A 21,968-nucleotide genomic window follows, 5' to 3' on the forward strand; every position below is an offset into this window, starting at 1 on the left:
ACACGAGGGCAGGAGATTAGATAGCGACAACGGCGATCCGACCTCTCGACGCCAGATTAATTTCATTGTTGTTGTTGTTGTTGTTGTCACTATTATTACTATTATTGTTATTATTATTATTATTTTTACTATTCCATTAACTGCGACGTAGGTACATGGAGTACACTATACTATACATATATACAGGTAGTGCCACAAATTCATCGTCGACGCGAGCGAATATAAATTATATATTTTTCTTGTTTCGATAGCAGCTCAGAGTAGAATCACGCGTCGCACACGCTGCAGTGACTTATAAAATATTAAAAACAAATAAATATTGGTCTACAGATATCGCGAGGTAGTATTGAGTACTTGCAGCTCACGTCAATGATGGTTTATACTGGTGTGTTGACTATCATTGGTGCCCCAGGGCAATCACATATTTAGAGCCATAGAAATTCAACATGGCATTTCATTTAGGTAATTTCATTTGTTTTAAACCGCACATGATTTATAATTTTTTTTAATCATACATTATTATGTTATATTTATTATATTATGTTCAATATAAACGATTTGGATGGATAAGTTATGTAAACAACGAACTAAAAATAATTGTGTAAACAATGAACTAAAAATAATTTATGGCAACTTACAGTGCATTGAATCACATATTATTAAACTAATATAATAATATACTAATGGTTTATTAGTTATACAACTTACACAAATCTTTTTTGCGAGTTAAAAGTTTTCAAAAATTGGCAAATACGAAGTTTTCCAATTTATATTCTTGGCCACTTCATCTTTCATACCAAAATTACATTGATAGTGTCTATAATTTTTCATTGTGTTTAATTACGACCGTATAAATATTTATTAACTATTTTTAATACAGAAAAAATCTTTTCAGGCTCTCATTAAAATATGGTGAAAAAAGGAAATGTTGACATTAGAGGATGTCGTGGTTAAGGACACATTATTGAGGTATTTTCGTAACTTTTTTTTTATTAAAAAAATATTTTAAATTATTACTTATTCGATTTTCTCACTTAATGCTCTTTTCAAATCATCTATAAATATTCACTAACTTGAAAGTCTAATCCTGTTTTATGTAGGTAGGTCATAATATGGCTGAATATTTTTGATGTAGGAAAACAATTGATATTTGTCATATATTTCTAAAATATATTATTTAAATTAGATGAACATTTATCATTAATATTAAAAGAATAAATGTTTTATCCTTAATTATTTTAATCTAATTAATAAATCACTACATGATTCGCCATGAGAATTGAATTCATTTACTAGAAAGTTGCACTTCAGGAAAAAACATTTCAAATCATTTTTATCGATTTTGAATATAATATTATTATGAAATACAGAGGCACCACCTGATATACCAATATTAATTATTTGAAAGCTTTTTGAAATTATATCAAATATTTCTTAGATCGGTGTCGCAATAATTAATAAAGACAATTCAAATTATATAATATTTTATTGTCTATTGATTTTGCTTCGTGTTTAATAACATTCTTTTGATCAGATTCTTCAGATACAAACTAAACAATTTCAAGAGTTTCGATAAAGCCAATCTAGTTGATTTGCACAGGTGCTTATGTTTTTTGTTAAGTGTTTTGTCATGAAATATTTTAAATATATTACAAATATATTTTTTAAATAAATAAAAAATAAAAATAAACCTAAGACCTCATTATAAAATAAATTATAGACATTCTAGTTTGGCATCCTACGGTATTTGCCTCTTTCGCCCATCTTTGAATAGCCCCGCGTTTTTGGTTATTTTCAACTTAGAACTAGGAAAATTTAGTCATTAAACATCCAAAATACTGTTGATCAAACGCTACCTTTAATCCATACAAATGTCTATACAAATATTCAAATAATATTTTGAAATTACTATCTTATAGTAGTAATATGCACTTTCTAGTAAATGGTTTTCTTGTATTCAGAAATGTTTGATGGAAAATTTAATATTTTCTTCTTGATAATGTACATGGAATTACGTTTATTATGCAAAGAACAATTTTCAATGAATACTAAAACATTTTAAACAATTTTTTTTGTTCAATTTTAAATATTTGAATATAGTTATGTGCATTATATTATACGCTGTCTGCCATTATACTATGTAAATATTAATTGTTCAGTTTTCGTTGAAAATATGCATATTATTAATTTGATAATATACTGGTCAATTGCACCTATGTGGTCTTAAACTTTTAGTATAAAATGACGAGACACATAATTAAACTCATCTAACAATCCCTCATATATCTTTTATTTACAAAGAGTTTTGTCGGTTTTTTGTGACCGAAACACTTGTATCTATCTTAAATATAATACATTTTAAACACGGTATTTTTATTTTCTGTTTATTAGTATGCAGCATTAGTTATATTATTATATGCATAAATACACAACATAATTTCATAATATTTGAATATTTACTTATATTTATTGTATTTTAATAATATTTTAATGTATTGTTAATAGTTTTATGGTGTACATATGATTATATGAAAAGTTTGAAAATAAATTTCGGTATTTTGTACAGTGTCATATTTTCAACTTTATTTCTGGGGGTTGGGGAGTCCAAAAAATGTGTTAATTCTAACATTTTGTGGGTATTTGATATTAGAAAATTGTTATTTATTTACTGTCATACTTAACGTATTTGCATAAACATCATCCACATTATATTATAATATAATGTCAAATTAAAATTGTGTGAGGTTTTGGGGGTACCCCTGGACCCTCTCCTTCCCTAAATACGCCACTGTTTTTGTGTAACAGAAGGAGACTGTAAACACGGCTATGATTCTCTTTCGAAATAATATAGTTTCGTCTCTGTATTATACAAATCTTTATACAATTTAAACATTAATTTCGTTCGGGTTTGGATTAGGGAGGAAACTCGTGCACTTGAAATATGAAAGGCCAACATGGTGCGTATTTTTTGTTTTCTGTCAAATCAAATCCGCTTAATCGCTAGTGCAACTTCTCTGACCTAAAGTTTGCTTATACAACTTAGACAATATTAGCTCATCACTGCAGTGTCTCATAATTTAATTATCCTTGGCCGTGGAAGTTTTGACGGCGCCCTCTTGTAACGATCTCCGCGAAAAGTTTATTGCGTTTTACTATTTATACCTCGTTTTTATATTTACCTGCCTGATTGACACTGTCCCGGCGACTGTGTGGGTTCATCTTACGCGTACCTACATCGATACGCGCTGCACACAATATGATTCAATTCTGAAAACGAACCAAAAGTCGTAGGCCGCTACGGGTACCCACACGTAAGTCGTACTCGTCTCGTCATATCACATTATAGTTATAGACATTTTGAGGCACACTGTAGGCAGTGTTACGGCTTTCGCTAGTACCTACCTAAGTAGGTATAACACCGCACAACGTCGAAACACGCATGCACCTTGCGTGATAATATCACGGATGTATGCATACGGGTGTAGCATGAAAGCCCTCGAAAACATCGCTCTTCGCACGCGAAGCTTACAACACGAGTAATAAAAATAACAAATGTCTATAATACATTGAGCATACATTGGATCTACCGTAGTAAATAATATTAAGCTGCCTATGTTACGAGGTGCATCGCATGTACGTTTTGGTTTTGCGTCTAATACCTGGAGAGCAATAATAATTGACGACTCGAGCCGATTACAGACCACGCACGTCTGCAGTAGTATCTGAGTACATAGGTTTTTGTCGCGACAATAATATTATTATTACCTATGCTGTATTAGCCACCGTTGTCGACGCGCATAATAACAACAGAATTATAATATTGCGTATTATGTAATAATTACGTCGTCACATGCATTATTACTAGGTATATAATAATAATTATTATTATTATTATTATTACGCAGCGGCTAAGTCTGAATATTACCAGCTATACTTTGCCATAACTATACAGTATACATAACTCGAGTGCAAGACGGTACGAAACGAATGGAAAAATTATAATATTATGTTACGTTATGGTAAAATACTGTAAATCCTAATCAAATAACAAAGATAGGTTAACTCCTCAATAATAGTCGGCATAATCATAGTATCCAACATGATAAAATGTATCGAGTTGTTCTACATAAAGAAAATACAATATACTTTATTTAATTCGAAAAATAAACCGAAATAGAATTAAGCGAAAAAAAGAGACAATCAATGAGATCGAAAAACATAAAGTTTTATTATTATTATATTAATGTCTCCTGTCTCCTGTCGTGTATATTTTAAAGGCGATCATAAAAACAAATGTATACCTTACAATTCTATACTTATAAATTTCACAATAATATTAAACGATTAATATTCAAATGTTCAGCGTATTATATTATTTTTAAAACGCTTTTTGTTTTTCAACGTTATGAATAATTAGAATTTATTTTTCCAGTTGTCAGATTGTATCTGTCAAAAAAAATAAGATATAAAAAAAACTAAATTACCACTCTTCATAATTATTGTTTTATTCATTATCTTCACTGTATAACAGAAGTTAACAAAGTTCCTGAAAATAATATAGATTATTGACCTATTTACGTATCACAATTTTAATCTTGTCAAGAGGATTATTTTATTTTGTATAAGCCGCGATTATAAGAGAACACCATGTAATTATTTGTTATTATACTTGTCTCTTCCACATGTCGCATAGAAAGAAAAAACACATTCACAGTGATAGATCGTTATGGCTATGATTATGGAGCAATTCAAAAGTTAAAAGTGCTGAACACTCGTTTTAAATTGAAGAAAGACACTGTTTTCAATATACCCACGTCCTACACAGATAGAGAATTATGTTATGCATTAAGTAATATCAGCAGACAGCAATTCACTACAAATATTTAAATGTATGTTTATTGTTCGTAAATACTATAAGTTTTAGTATGTATTTTCATTTTTTAATGACAATAAACTGACACTGCGCCATGTGCCATTTGCGCAATAAAATAATAATAAAAAAAAAATGGTTAAAATAAAAATAATGAGAGTTGGTTTTTGTGTCACTATTATATTGTTTATTGTTACAAAGTGTTATGCCATTGCGAGAATTATAATAAGTGGATTTCAACTTAATATTAATATTTGTTCATTTAATATTTCCATAAAAACTATTTTCTACATTTAAAAACGTTATGTATACAATCAATTGTGTTTATAAAAATTTCAAGTACTAATTACACATTAGAATGTGAATCAACGCAAATCAATACATTTCGCCATATTTTGTAATAAGTATAACACCGTTATAACATTAAGCTTATTATAATATTTATTTATATAAATAGGAAGTCCAATTGATTTAAACGATTGCATGCTAATTACATACATTCCATTGCAAAATCTGTTTTTTTTTAAAATTTTCTTGTTCAAATAAGTATTGCCATTCATTCATATTTGAACGAAATTAATTTTTCAAAACAAAACTTGTTAGTTAAATATAAAATGATAGCAACTTATGTTTACTAACTAACTATTTGATTTAATGAAGCTAGTAAGGAATGCTCAAATAGTAACACTTAATTTTTTTTTATTAATTTGTGTAAAAAAAAACTGTTCGAATCTGTACAATAATGTGGTTTGTATAAGTATTAATTAATAATTATGGTGATAAATAAATTGTAAGGTGTTTTAGTGACATAAATACTATATAACAATATAACTTATAATAGTAAGTGTTTTAAATAGTTATTTTTTTAATTTTGATTAAATTGCACATTACTTGTAGAAGCCGAAACTCTGATTCATCATGAAATATTTTTCATATCATTTGATACAGCTGAGAAATTAGTATTGCTTTCAAGGAAATTATTACCATTTATCTAACTAGTATATTATTTGTAAAACAATCTGATAATGTATTTGTCTTAAATTACTTTACTCAAGAACTGCACTTTTAATTTTAATAAAAATAATGTTTCCTTTAATTACCTATTTAACAATGCATTTCACAAATAAACTTGCATTAGTATTTTGAGTTTTATCAAAATAATATAATATTAATAGTAATATGAAAATGTAGTTAACTAGTATTAAATGTTATATTCTAAAACTCTACACTCAACAGTACATGTCAAACGAAAACTAATTAGTTTACTGAATTTCAGCCTATAATCTGATTTTAGTACCTATTGCTTACATTTGATTTGTTGAATTTTGAGTTCTAGTTATTTTTAAAACAATAAACTAAATGTGGGTCTTTTAGTTTAAAAATATATTATCTACCTATATGCAATGATAACTATATTATTTTGTTTCAAATTTCAATCGTCTGAATGAATAAAACATTGTAGTAGATTGTTATTATTTTTTAGGCTTAGGTATACTCGAATCTTACAATTTATTAAAAAAAATGTAAATATTAAGTTTTTTATCTATTTAATAATGTAGAAAACAGAAAATCAACACAAAAATTGATATTTTCTACTCATTGTGAAGAATTAATTAAATTAAACACTTAATTTATATAATATAAGACAATGCTATTATTGGATGTTTTTAATATCACTTATCGAAATTGTATTTATAAATATTCATGAATTATTGTGCTTCGAGGTTCTTTTGTTGGAAAGTGTCGTAGAGATGATGACTATACTATAACAACAAATGGGAGTTAGTAGGTATAAAAGTGCAATAGAAAAATTGAAGTAAGTAATGTGGTATTTGTTTTGCTTATTTTATTTTCAACAATTTTCAGCATATCATAATATAGTAATATACCATATTTTGGAACAAATAATCTGCTAATTTTTGTACCAAAAAATTGTTTTTTAAAAATATTTTTTCCCGTTACCTCAAAATCTTTTTTATCCGCAGGGTTTAAATTTTAGAAAACCTGCCATAGTATTTATTTCCTGAGCTATCTACCACAATCTGTATTTTCGTTTTCAACAGAGTACTATTCTATTAAATAAGATTTGCTATCTATCTATTCACGCCCTATGATTATTCTTTATTGCATCTTATTATCTGCCATACATTTTAGTTGTTTTCAGTTCTTTATTTTTTCATCAATTTCTACTCAATTTCTAATAAATCCACTCTGATCAATACTTATTTGATTCGGTAGAATCATTAATTTCACCATTTTACTAAGTTTTCTCATTTAACTGTAAAATTTCTCTTGAATCTCTACTTAAGTCGATAGTTGTATCAATATTGTATTTTAGTATTTATTGCCTATTTGGTATCAAATATAAAAAAGCAATACATTTGGTTTTTTCACCGTATCTAAATTAGGTATTGAAAAAAATCAGTTTTTTAAAATAGACAGTTAAATTATATAAATTTCGTTTAACTAATGAAACAAGAAGTTATACAACTCAAGTGAACATTTTTTATTTTAAATTACTTTAAATTACTCGTATATAGATATAAATGTTAATTTGGTTATTAATCTATAATATTGTGTTAAACTGTTATAAAATATATTATTACCGTAAGTGGTAAGTATTTCATTACTTAAATTTTCTTTCAAGTCTTTTATATTTAGAATACACTGACTAATTTCTTGGAATTTATAAATTAAGTAAGTTTTTTAATAAGTTTTATTGATTAACAGCTGTTGAATTTTAATGAATGGTGATAATATGGTATGATGATAAATACATATTGACATACCTATATATATTATATAAGGTGCCTAATTATTGTAGTTTAATTTTAAGTCATAACTATTCAATGGATTTCATAATAATATCAATTAAAAAACATAGATCCCTTATTCATCTATATTATTGAAACAAATTTAAAAAAATGATATATACATGTATTTATATATATATATATCATCATTAATATAGAATATTATTCTACAGTTTACATGTTATTTTATCATCGTTTTGATAACAATAAAATATGTTATTCCATTCCTTTTTCTGGCCACATTGAAATACACACATAAAATAAATGTAGTAACGCAAACAACATTATTTCTCACATATTCCACGATATTTGGATAAACAATCAATCATTTTTTAATTTATCACCTAACACGAATTACCTTTACGGAACAGAAAAAATGGCGGAAGCTGAACCGAATAAAGAGTATGATTGTTTGTTTTTTGAGTAGATCAATTTAATTCATAATTAATTTTATTACAGAAACACCCCTACTGAATCCCCTGCTGCATCCCCTGCTGCACCCCCTGCTGATCCACCAGCAAATAAAGATAAACAAAAAGCTACATTACGTCCGGTTTTATACAACTTCCGTGTATCTCCGGTAAAAGGCAACATCAAGCAATATGCGTCGCAAATGCCGTTCTCAGTTTTATTGGACAATTTGATTGCAGTGTTGTGGTCTATGTACAACAAAGAAACACAAATTCGATGTGGTAAAATCTATTACACTTATATAGTTAGGTAGTTGTAGCTAGATGCTTGCTCAGGAATTTTGAATGGTGGGGGAGGGGGAGTGTTCAACTTTTTAAGTATAATATAATCAATATACATTATGAATTAAAATTAAAATTATATGCAAGTAGCGAGTACGTATCTATTTGTCAAGTGTAGCAATGAGCTCGCAACTGGTTGTAACGACTAAAATTGTCTTAATTATGTTTTTGAAGACATATTTAAATGCGTAGAAAATAATACGACACAAAATATATAATTTCTGTTTCCTTCGTATTTTATAGGCATTAATCAAATTCAATGGGCGTTAGAGTTTTTGAAATGTTTAAAGGTTGATTATAATTACCCAGAAAGCATTGGTAACATTGTTAAAATTCTCGAAAAAAATATGATAGAACTTTACTCCAAAATTAGTGAAATACAGAATAAGGAAAAAATGCAGGAACCCAGCGTTGAAATATTAGATTCAAAAACCGATTTGAAATCCGATCCAAAAAGTTAGTATTTACATTTTTGTTGATACATACCTAAATATTCGTATCAACACGTTACGCGTGTACTTGTTACTAAAACACCTATGTAGATTAAAAAAAAAAAATATAAGAGTGAACTCATAAAACTCTATCTCTCAAATTGAAATTAAAAAAAAAAATTATAATGGAGAGGACTTAAATAGAACATAACTTATGGTTGTCTAGCTATAACTATCACAATAAAGAAAACAATTGAAATTAGTAAACATATTTATTTAATTGTAAAATGTGACACATCTCCCATAATATTTAATGTGATTTTTATAAACTGTGTTGATGTCTGCAGTGCATCGGCTGTTAACTGTAATTAAAATTATTTTTCTTCTTACATAAACGTGACTAGAAGGCAAGATGTCCTTAGAAATTTCAACTTCAACAATTTTTTTTTTATGATTTTTTAAATAAAACTTATTACTTATTGAGGATTATGTTTTACGTAGTTCTATGATGCTGAACATTAATAAATAAAACTACTAATTAATATATAATGAAATACAAAACATTTTTATTGTTAAAATTAATATTTTTTGAAAGTTGTAGTATTTTATTTTTGTAACGTAATGGAAGATACCCTTTGTTCTAACTTCTAATATGTCATATAATAAAATTATTTATTTTTATTTAAATTTAAAAGAGAAAGACGAACATGCCTTATATTTTAACGAAGATGATATTCAGAAAAAATTAGCAAAAATTAAATTACGAGTGGATAAGGTGACTCGTAAACCGAGATATATAAAAGAATTAAATGAATTGGGTAAAAGAAAACCAAAAGTAGAAGAATGCAAAGATGACGATAAGTCTCCACAAAGTAAAATTAATATTAAAAATATTTGATTTACATAGTTCATAGTAAAATTTATTTTTTGTTTAACTAATAAACTTATAGCTTTCGTGATCGGAGAGCTGAAAAAAATATTGAAAAAGTCTATAGACACAGACACTAGAACAGATGTTGAAGAGTATGCAACAAATCATGTATTTAGTTATTATTGTTTTTAATTTAATTAATTTATTTTTAGGTTAATAAAAGAATTAAACAAACAAAAAAAGACACCTCCTGCAGCAGGAGATAAGACTAATGCAGCAAAAGATAAGACAGATAAGACAGATAAGATGGATAAGACAGATAAGACAGATGTCGACAAGACAGACAAGACAGACAAGACAGACAAGACAGACAAGACAGACAAGACAGACAAGACTGACAAGACAGACAAGACAGACAAGACAGACAAGACAGATAAGACAGACAAGACAGACAAGAAAGACAAGACAGATAAGAAAGATAAGAAAGATAAGAAAGATAAGAAAGATAAGACAGATAAGAGAGATGATAAAGATAAGACAGATGGCACAGATAAAGCACCTACAACACCAGATGAATAATAATTACTAATCAAGGTGTAATTTAAAAAAATTGATTTTAAAATTAAATTTATTAATTAATCATACACATACTTATGTATAGCTATTTTTTAATTTCTAAAAATTATTATTTTTAATTATATTATTGTGTATTATGACGTACAGTGAGGTTAACTTTCCATAATGTGTATGTAGTACACATGTAATATGTGTAATAAAATCGTTTATGAAAAACTTTCTTTAAAAAAAAAATTCAAAGTAACTCCAGTAAGTAATAACAATAAAGTAGGTACTAAATTAATACTGAAACTTTTTGAACTAATTTTGTTTCAGTGCCACATTTAGGTTTTTATTTTAGGAGGAGGATATAAATTTATCTAGTGGTCATTAACTTGATTGGGGTTTGCCCCCCTATCCTCCTATGTTTTCTTAAATTTTAATGCTTTTTTAACATGGCCAATAAAAAATACTTTACCGAAATAATTGTGGGCACTACTTTATATTAATATAATATAACAAAATTCAATATGTTAGTATGTTACAAACTATTGAGATTAAATATTTTTTTTTAAACGAAATTCTTATCTCAAATTTATATGGCATTAAAATATTTTTTTTTTATTGTGTTGATAGTATACACAAATAAATATTTACAATTTTACATTTATTATCTATAACACAAAATCAAATCTCCATTTTTGTTGAGACATAATTTGGTGTTATTTTAATAGATCAGCGTAATGTCAATAAGACCAACTCATTTGGCCTGTTCAAATAATAAATTTATATTTTAGGTAATAATGTAATTATACTAATATGCATAAAATAAAAAAAATAAAAAAATAAATAAAAAAATAAAAAAAAAAAATTGAAAAAAAAAATAAGTAGATAATAATTATTGACAAGTAAATAAGTTTAACACTTACTGTTTCATATAAAGGAACTAATCCTAATTAACTAACTCACAATTTACTACACAAAGGTAATATTCTAATATATTGAAATGTGTACATTTGAATTATGGTTAACCTATTAATCCAATTTTTCGTAAGATATTTGTTGTCATGGTTACTTAATACTTATTAAGAATTTATAACAAATGTATTCAATTTAATTACAAATGAAATAAAGTAGGTATAAATAGCTTGTTTTAGATTTATTTTCTTGAAAGCAGACATATTTCAGAAATTATGAATTCTTATGCCAGATAATAGATATCAGAAAGCGTTCAGATATACTTACAATTGAATACAATAAAAATGATGTCTTGTTTGAGTTAAGTTTCTAATTATTTCTAATTATATTTAATCGATATTTTTCAAATAACGCTAAAAACTTGAAACCCCAAAAACATTTGTATGATTAATCCATGAAGTGGAAAATATCGAGTATTGTGCTAAGTTTCTTCCCGCTTCAATTTTTTGGTTGAGAAGTACGAATATAAAGTAACTTTTTGGATTTCATACTTATGTTATGTAATTACAACTTTAAAATATAACTATTGGATTTCAAAATTATCCATCATAAACATTTATGTAGGAATGAATAACTGTTGACTAGGTACCTTTTTTTTTGCGTTGTCACCACGGCGCTACAGAGGGGTACTTCACCCGACTGGGTCGTCTTTCCCCCTTTATCCGTATCACATATTTATATGAAAATACAATAAGCAATACTTAAACTAAGGCAATTGCCTTTACATTCACTGGGGGGCTCTATTGCTCCAACTTTCGCCGTTGGCGCACAATAATGTCCTTAATTAACGTGTTTTTGCGACACACGTTCTTCCTTCTCCTTCATAGAAAGCACTTTGTCCACGTACTGTTTCAAGGTGGTCTAGTTTTGCCGGCTTTCCAACATTTTTGAGACGATGGAATAGTGTATGCTCGGCATCGTCTTCCTCTGCTCTGCAGTCCACACATTCCGGACTTCGGCGCCTCTTGAATCTTTCCAAGTACTTGCCGAAGCACCCATATCTAGTGAGCATCTGCCTCATCTGGGCCTTTCCTAATGGAATTTTCAATGATTGGTGAATAATCTCGTCTTCTGTTATCTCCGGGAACTCACATCCATCCTCGACTGGTGGCCACTTGATGACAGCGTTCTTCGGGAATAGAGTATTCATTATGTTCTCCAGCTGACCAGGCAGGTTTATTCCTGGAATATGTCTTTGGCCTATAAGTTTTTTAGTTACCAACCTATATGGCAGAATGTTAAGAATGTTATGAATGTAAAGCCTGAAGTTTTGCTCCATAGTAATAAGTTATTAATACAGTTTTGTATATGTAGAACCAAGGTTTTTATATTATTGCCTCTGTAGAATATATTACTGTAATTTGCGTACATAGTTATTTTGTTTAGGGGTCTTACAATGGTTGGGAGGTCATTGATTTTCAACAAAAAGAGAGTTAAAAATTAGAGGAGAACCTTGATGTCTGCCATTTTCAAGTTTGAATGGTGTAGATAATGGCCATTATTAGATACTTGTATTTTTCTCTTCGTGACTCAATTTGTGGTGAAGGTAATTATATACTGTTGCCCTTCAGGTTCAACTGTTTCATATATTTAATTAGTCTGCGTCTCTAAATGGTGTCGAAAGCTTTTTGTAAGTCTAGGCTTACTAATATTAATTATTGATAGTGTCAAAAAGTTTCTTTTATTTAATTTTCAATAATTTCTAGGGAGCCAAAAGCAGAATTATTTTTGCGGAAGCCGTGTTGCAAATTTGAAATTAGACTTTTAGCTTCTAGGTGCCACATTAATCTAGCGTTAATAATTTTCCCTAGTAGCTTCGTCGTGGAACATATAATGGATATTGGCCGGTTTCAAGATACCTGGTCATTTGGCTCATTATGTTTATTAATCAGTTTGACTATACAGGTTAGCTATGTTGACGGGTACTGACTTTCTGTCCAATTATGATTGTAATCTTGAGTAGGTATAGTTTACCGTTTTTCGGTAGATTAAGAAGGGAAATCGTTGGTATATTATCTATAAATCTAAAGCATTGCTTTTCTTACCAGATTGGGCTGTTTCCATTTCTTGCAGTGGGATTGGACTATTATTTATTATTATTATTTATTTATTTCAGCAAATTCAATATCATTATTTCAAAATATTAATACGTGTATTATCGTGATTTTGGCAGAAACTATGATGTACTAATTCTCGTGCACATTTATAACTTTGGAAATCTTGGTGTAGTTTTCAGTACTATAAGTTTTTGAAAAAAAGAATTTTGCGATTCCTAATGATTCTGATCTAACTGCGACATTTTCATCTTCGAAGATTTGTATATTATAATATTTATTGATGCATTTGAAAGCTTTAATTTTGTTCCTTATTTGTTTGTTGTTTGTTTTGGAAGTAATGGTACTTGTGTAGGTGTGCCAACTTTTTGTTTTGCTATCTTTAATTATTCGTCTGGTTTGTGCTCTGTGTTTTTCAAATTCTATGTAGTCACTTTAGGATTTTGTGGGCTTAAATTTGTTGAATGAATTCTTTTTTGATTTTGTTGATTCATGACACTGTAGATTTAACCACGAAACTAGGGAAATTTTTTCTGGGAATTTCACTTGTCCTATTGTTAAATTTGCTATTTCTATTTTATCATTTGTAAAAAGTTATATCTTCGTTTATATTATTTAGTTGTGCGGTTGTGTGATCAATTAGGTTTGTTTATGCTTCTGAGGCAACAGATTCATCATTTTCGTCTGTAATCTTTTTTGCAAAACGAGTTAGTATATTTTTAATGCTTGTGTTTTCTAGTATATGTTTTATTTTTAGTGAAATATCGAGGTATTCATCTTTTGTATTTTTATATTCTGTGTAAATGTCGTATGGATTGAAATTTCCTTGTTTATTTTCGAAAAGATGTTTGAATGTAATGTTATCAATTTTGAAATCTTCAGCATTATTGAAGATCTTTTTCCGTAGGACTTAGATAAGTTTCAATGTTTCCTAGAAATTGTTTGAAAGAGCTAAAAATAATTTTGGGCTTTTTTGTTTCTTACATTTTTGCTGTATGGTTTTCAAGTACGATACATTGTATGGGATCGTCAATGATTGTAGGAGAGTTTGGTATTGAAGGGGAAAGGCAATTGAAATTTACAGTAAGATACCTTTTGGTGCAGGGAGTCGGATCTAAATCCATATTAGATTTTAGGTATTTCATGTTGTGAGTTGAGTATTAAATTTTTTACTTTTGATTTGGTTTTATACGTATTGCTATTGTCATTTTCTTTTGTGACAGTCACTGTTACAAATCTGTTACTTTCATCCTTATCAGGAAATTTATACCCAAGGTCACCTTTAGTCTTACATAGGTAACAAGATCATAAATCGGCTGATACAAATGTTCTATAGTTTATGTCATCATAGTTAATTTGAATTTAACTAGTGAGTTTTTGTACGACATCATAGTTTATGAAAGTTTTGCAGCAAAAGCTTAAAATTTGGGAAAAGTCAGAATCTTGTGTAACTTCTCTCAAGTATGAGATGTTGCTTCACAAAAATATATTATTTGCCGAATTCGTTTTCTATGGCATCGTGTTTGTATGTTGGAATAGACGTTAGATAGAATTATTCTTTTATTTGGATTGCAATTTACGGATTTGGAACTGTTGTTCATTTATTGTGAATATTGGGTGGTTAACAAAAAGATTGTCTACTAATGCTTTATTAGAGAGGAAAATGCACAATCGTTATTCGATATAAGGCGAAGATAATACTAATTGGTTTTACAATATTGCCGATAACAATAATATACTCTTTGTGTTAGAAAGCTTCATTCATGTCAATTAATATTGCTTGTTCTTTTTTAGAGGATGGATAGTTTCATACAGTTGTGGTAAATTATTTTTCATTGGTATTTGTGGATATTTGTGAATCGAGTTTATGTGATGATGATGTGGCATTTTGCGGGGTAAGGATTCGCTGATTTTACTGCTAATGTTGTTGTTTTGGCTTTTAAGATATGGGTTGATATTGTTTGATTGATTTTAATAGGGGATTTTACAGCTGTTAATTTTGAGGTGCTTAGTGGGTTTAGGCGAATCGATGGGCTTTTCAACGGATGTTTTTTTGAGAACATGGTTTTGTGTTTTGGGCTAACGCTCTGGTCGTTTTTGTTTGTACGCGTGCCTACGGTATTACAATAATAACTATATTTAATTCCGTATGTTGACTGCGTCGATTCTTGTAGCCAGTTCCAAATGTAAAATTGCTAAAATAGTTGTGTCCGGGATTATTTTAGGTACTACACTAATTGCTGTATAGGTTTTTTAGGTACCACATTAATTTTGTTCCTAATATTTTTCAGCGGTAACACACTATACTGACATTTTGTTTCCCATTTTAATGGACTAGGAGTACCGGTGATCTATTTAGAATTTAGAACATAGGTAGCTATGATTAAAAATGTTTTTTTACAGTTAATTTATTTTTTGTTTCTTCGCCATTAAAAATATTTTAAGTTAATAGAATTTGAAAAATTGTGATAAAATACAACTAGTTATGATACTAAAAAAACATATCAAAAATCAATTTATATAAAAAATGTATTATTCTATATAATCTATTATTGACTATTGGAATCAGGTATAGCGTATAAAATTAGACAATAATATGCTTATAGTAACATTTTAGATTTTTTAGTTTACTCAATCTATCATTATTTACATCAAACAAATTTTAAGTAACACGTATGATTGACAGTTGATTTTACTACGTAGAAAATTGGTAACATCACCTAAGAAATACACAAATCACTTAAAAATTGTGTACACAAAATCAAAGAAAAAGTGCTTTACTTTACGTGCGTTATTAAGTTATAAACATATTTATCAATAATTGAATATATTATATTCTCTCGATGAATATTTGATTTAATTTTAAAAAAGTGGGAACATAAATAAAAACATGTCAAAATGGCTGCAGACAACTTATTTATAAATTCACACAAATATATACGTATGAACAGTAAACCCTCGACATATTATAAGTGCCGTATTTCCGTTTACGATCTTAGGGATTTGGATAATCGAAGGCAGATTGACATGTACGATTTATGTAACGCAAAGACTTATTATACTCGTTTTAGAGTATAAATCACTTCATCGGGGTTCCACAAACCATTTTAAACAACCCCATTTTTACCTACCATCCCGTTAAATTCTCTGCTGCCTCTTATTTTTACCGCAAACTCAATTTTATCATTAAAAAAATTATTGCAGCGTATTCTTGTTGTGCATTGATTCAACATTATGTGCGGATAGTGACTTGTGTTACCTACTGTAGGTAACGTGGTAAGAACTTACTTACAAAACTGAAAATACTGAATTACTTAGATATTATATTTTACAGATCATCTTATAAACTTATGTGAAGTTGCTCCCCCCCCACTTTAACCAAGGAACTTCAAACCACTTTAGAAAAATTGCTATTTATTTGCTAGAATTTGTTATGGAGTTTTTATAATTTGTATGGTTTTGGTTTCCCCAGAAAACAATTTTTTTACTTGGGGAGAGGGACCTGATCTTATCCCCCCCCAATTTAACCCTGGAACATAGAATTTGCATGGCCCATCTTTATTCACCTACGCATTCGAACCTGGTATCAAACATTTATATTTAACAAGGATTTTAAATTAAGTATATTTATTATTCATTTTAGATTTTTTTCATTAATTTACATTTTTTAATAATCATTGATTTTTATTATTACATTTTTATTCATTTAAGTTAATTTATTATTATACACTTTTTTTTTATTAATTTAGGCATTTAATCCAATTAAGAATATTTTTTATTCAATTTAGATTTTTATGTAAATTAGATTTTTTTATTAATTGAGAATTTTTATTAAATTTGATTCCTTATTTAATAAAAACTATTTCTTATTCATTTTGATTTTTATTAATATTACATTTAGTAATTATAGTAATTTAGGTTCATTTATTAATATCGCGTTTTTTTAATAACTAAGGATTTTTATTTAATCAATAATATTTTTTATTCAAATTACATTTTGATTATTAAAATATAGACTTTTGTCCTCAACTTGACTTTTTAATGAAATAAGATTTTCAATCCATCATCTTTTCTTATTACAGTTGTATTGTTTTATTAAATATCAAATCATTTTTTTTTATTTATTCAATTTAGAATAATTTCTCAAACATAGATTTTTGTCTAATTAGAATAAAAAAAATTGAATAAATCTAGAAAAAAAGTTAAAAATAAAATCAAAATTTAATAAAAACTTAAATTAGTAAGTGTATAGTTTATAAAAAATATTCTTAATTGAATAAAAAAAACCTAAATGACTAAAAACAAAGTCTATAATTTATAAAAAAAAATATTTTTATTGAATAAAAATGCCAAAATTAACATAAAAAGTAAGTAAGTAAGTATGGCTACGAACGGAGTACCGGTTACGGGATCTAAGTGAGTCGAGGAGGTGATGTTTGGTGTTGGCTTTGGCAGTGGCAGTGCTAGTAGTCTCTATTTTATACTATCGACATAGATGGTTATAACATCAATTAATGACTTATCAAATTATAATTTTAATAATTAATATACAAAACGTCCATGAACTTGGCCCACCCTCTTAACGCAATCCACTGTAAATTATTGCCAATAAAAGCGAATCCTTAGTAATAGCAAGTTGGTTTTCAAAATTAACAAGTCAAGGTTCTTGCCAAAACTATGCAACACAATAGCTACTTAATACTTAACTTGTAATAGAAAATAAGTTCCCTAGTATTTATTTTTACTTTATACCAGTAACCAACGGTATTATTTATCACACATTTAGTTTTTCATAATTTTTTTTCCCCCGAAAAGCAGAGATTTATGAAATAATAATAACACTACTAGCCAGTAGCCACCAACTAATCATAAGGTGTGAACAATCCGTTTAGACTTCATATAATTATTTTCTTATTTGCTCTTTAGTAGTCTAGTAGGCACATAATTTTAAATAATATTATTTAATAATGAATAAGTCAATACATTCTGGAATAATGCACGTGAAAAGCATTATATTTATTTTTTGGCTTTGGTAGCTTGTTTTATTATATAAGAATAAAAATAAAACTTAAAGTGAATTGGTACGTTGATAAGTACCTTTTTATGTGAACAGTTCCCAAGTAAAAACAATTGTTTTCTGGGGAAAACAAAACCATGCAAATTACAATAACTCCATAGCAAATTTTAGCAAATAAATAGCAATTTTTCTAAATTGGGGGAGGAAACTTCACTTATAACTTTCTTATAAACATTGAATTAATTTCGGTAAATCTTAGCAGAATTGGTTAATGTGTATTCCTACAAATATTCCACAAATAATTATAATTACGAGTATTACCAGGAAATTATAAATTATTACTTTATTATAACACAGAATATGATTTATATATAAACACGCAATTATAGTCATTATTAAATCAATATAGCACAAAATCCAACATTCTATTTCTTAGAATTAACTCTTCAATGACATTATTTGACATGATTTCGATATTCAATAAACATGTCAATAACTAATAAGGCCAATCTATTTCGCATTTCCCCTTTCATGTTTGATCAATCGGCTAGTTGGACATAGCTATTATACCTACAACTATATAATCTGCCGATAATTTCCTATTAGGTAATGATATACAGTTTACACTTAGAGTGTCTCGTATGTTTATTCTTTAGTAATAATAATGTTTGTTTCATCATTATTTATTATCGGTATTCGAGATTCTTTATCAGTCATCTCTAAAACATTTGAACTCCAACTACAATGGACCATGGGTTTTTCGCTTATATAAAAATACCCATTTCTCATAGGTATCATCCCCAATATCGTTGTAAATCATAACATACCTATTACCAAGTGCTTATTTTTAGGTTTATACAGAATAATTCATAAATTTCCCTTCAACAATATATTTATTCAAATTATATTTTTTAATTTTTTTTATTACATTGCACAGTTAGTATTTATGTGCTGTTATATTTATAACTAATTAGATTTGTATGCACTTTAAAACGTTTACTGTGTTAAAAAACTCAAAAACGACTAGATTTTATAGACCAACATTTTCCAGAAATTCACCTTAATAATTTAAAGGAGAAATGAGTGATAGCCATTTATTAAAAAGAAGTTGGGATCGCCACATGTTATTCCTTCAATGGTACACAAAATCTATATAGGTACTTGAAAATCGTATGGTATTTAAGAATACTTTAAAATTTCCCAAATCATTTTCGCAATCCATTATTCAATCAGGGTGAGAAAATAATTGTGATCACCATTTTTAGTACCGATATCATGGTAAGAATAACCCATTATTGAACTGAAGACAAAAAAACAATATTATTACATATTGTCATGAAACAGCGGCCACGCGATCAAACTAGTCAGTCTATGCAAACTGCCAAATCTCCTAGCAGCATTGTGATTAGAGTAGGTGGGTTGGCAGCGTGTGAGTCTAGTGAAACTTTTCGGGTTATCATGTGCTCGTGTTTCACGTGTGTACATTGGTTATTGTAAAGCCGACAAACTATAACACCCGTGAATTTGACTTTGGAAACCTCCACCGTTGGTGTAGGTCTCTCTCGCTCACCCCTTAAATATATATGTATACCTTTCTCTCTCACTCTATATCCCGGAGATATATATATATATATATACACATGGAAGGAGGTCGAACAGTTTTTGGACAGAGTTTCTCTGCCTGCAAAATTAATGGGCAAAAACATTTTTGATATTATCACCGAATAAGCCGCCACAACCAGAGTGGCAGAGCTCGCGGGCTCAAGCATGGGTGGTGGAGGTGGAAGGCAGGCTGCCGGGTGACCGATGAAGATTGATAGACGCTCGGGGTAGACCTTTAACCCTGCAGAACCCCTTCTGCAGTACTGCTGCCGCCACTACCCCCTTAAACGTGGGATCAACCCAGCTATTTCTTCTTTTTTTTATATACGTTTTTTTTTTATCTCGTTATAATTTACAACTTTCTCGACACGAGGATTTGCGTTCGGCACTGCGGCGGCGTGGCGTCTCTTCGACCCTCTGATGAATAGCCGGGGCGCGTCAAGTTGTTAAGAACTTTACGCCTCACCACGTCCGCTACGTTCGTTAGTTTTTTTCTATCTTACCTGCCATTTACAGTTTTTAAAACCATCTTGCTGGTTTTCTTTTCCCGTCACTACCCGCCACCGTGGATAATATAATTTTAACACAATACGCAACAACGATAAAATTAATAACAATAAAAATAATAATCATAATAACAATAAGACAGCAGTAGTTGGTTAGTGGGGTTGGAGTGGAGATTGCAGTGAGTAGTAGACTACATTTATATAATTTAGATCACCTCTGAAAGCCGTCCAACTAATTTTTGACAGTATATGAATAATGAAAAATAGATGTAAAGGTACGCAAGATATGAAAAAAATTATTTTGACTTGGTTAAGTTCAATCAAATTTAGGTTTTACGTTAATAATTACATCACAAACTGTATTTTAAACTCAAAAAGTTTAAAGTTAATATAGATAAAAATAAAAATATAACATGGTTACTAAGAAGTAAATTCTTATTTTCTATTTTCATTTATGTTACATATAATGTATTGATTTTTGTGATACTTCCAGTAATTTTTTTATATAATATGCAAAAGCTAACTATTTTATTAAAATAAGCTATTGTAGTGGTTTATACTATCACGTGTTATTAGCACACGTCGGGTCGTTAAATTATTTGATCAAAAAATATTTTTTTTGTTTAAATAAACAAACAAAGCATGATTGAAAAAAAATAATTTTAGCTACATTTATAAATACTTATAAACATAATTTTAATCTGTTACTTTTAAAATACATTGGGTATATATAAGTAAGTTGTTACAAGCTTAAGTATTTCTAATTAAGTTATTAAGTCGTCTAGAAAATTAATTAATGAGTTGAATACTTAAAAAAAAAAAAATATTGATCATAACTTCAACATTTTTTAACTTGTTAAAACCCTGCTTTACGCAATTACGTGGATGTATGATTTTAGCAGATGAGGAACCTAAAAATGAATTCTTACATTTTATATAAGTTAGTAGGTACTATAAATATTAGTAACGCATGAGTTAAATAGTAAAATATTTTTTTTTCTATTCCTACGTGATTGATGCACTTTTAATGGTGTTGTAGTACAGGCTATCACACACCTACAAAATTCTATGCGATTTTTTTCCCCATCATTTTGTTGGTATAATACGGTGAGCTTGATTGAGTACGTGTACAAGTGGATAGGTATATGAATTAAAAATACTTACTTTTTCTATATGTTTTAAATACATAAACTTGTTACTTGTAAACGAACGGTTGTGATCGAGTGGAACTACGAATTAATTGTTTTTACAGTAATTTTTTATTGTGCCAGTCATCATTTTTTGGTTGAGTAAGAATAGGTTAAATTTCTATTTTGGGGATGATTTCTTAAAGAATATTGAATCTAGAATCTAAATTGAATACATAGATTTCTCAGTACTTTTCAAATTAATTTCGAAAAATAAAATAGGGATAAACGGCAATGTTTACGGCATCATAATTTTTGACAATATTGATTTTGTAGTTTTGTTGTAATTAAACATCAATAATTGATTAATACATTTTTACCAAATATCTATA

General features: G+C 28.3%; 1 protein-coding gene across 1 annotated transcript; it reads left to right on the plus strand.

The window, feature by feature from the left end:
• Positions 1–120: 120 nt before the first annotated feature.
• LOC111034826 (uncharacterized protein DDB_G0284459-like) lies at positions 121–10,316 on the plus strand. Its single transcript, XM_022316212.1, has 8 exons — positions 121–969; positions 4,694–4,889; positions 7,857–8,085; positions 8,143–8,375; positions 8,679–8,891; positions 9,562–9,738; positions 9,817–9,889; positions 9,950–10,316. Exons 3-8 carry the CDS (start codon positions 8,060–8,062, stop codon positions 10,314–10,316), a joined length of 1,089 nt encoding a protein of 362 aa, XP_022171904.1. The 5' UTR covers positions 121–969; positions 4,694–4,889; positions 7,857–8,059.
• The last annotated feature ends 11,652 nt before the right edge of the window (positions 10,317–21,968 follow it).

The sequence above is a fragment of the Myzus persicae genome, unplaced genomic scaffold (assembly GCF_001856785.1).
Source record: "Myzus persicae strain clone G006 unplaced genomic scaffold, MPER_G0061.0, whole genome shotgun sequence".
NCBI lineage: Eukaryota > Metazoa > Arthropoda > Insecta > Hemiptera > Aphididae > Myzus > Myzus persicae.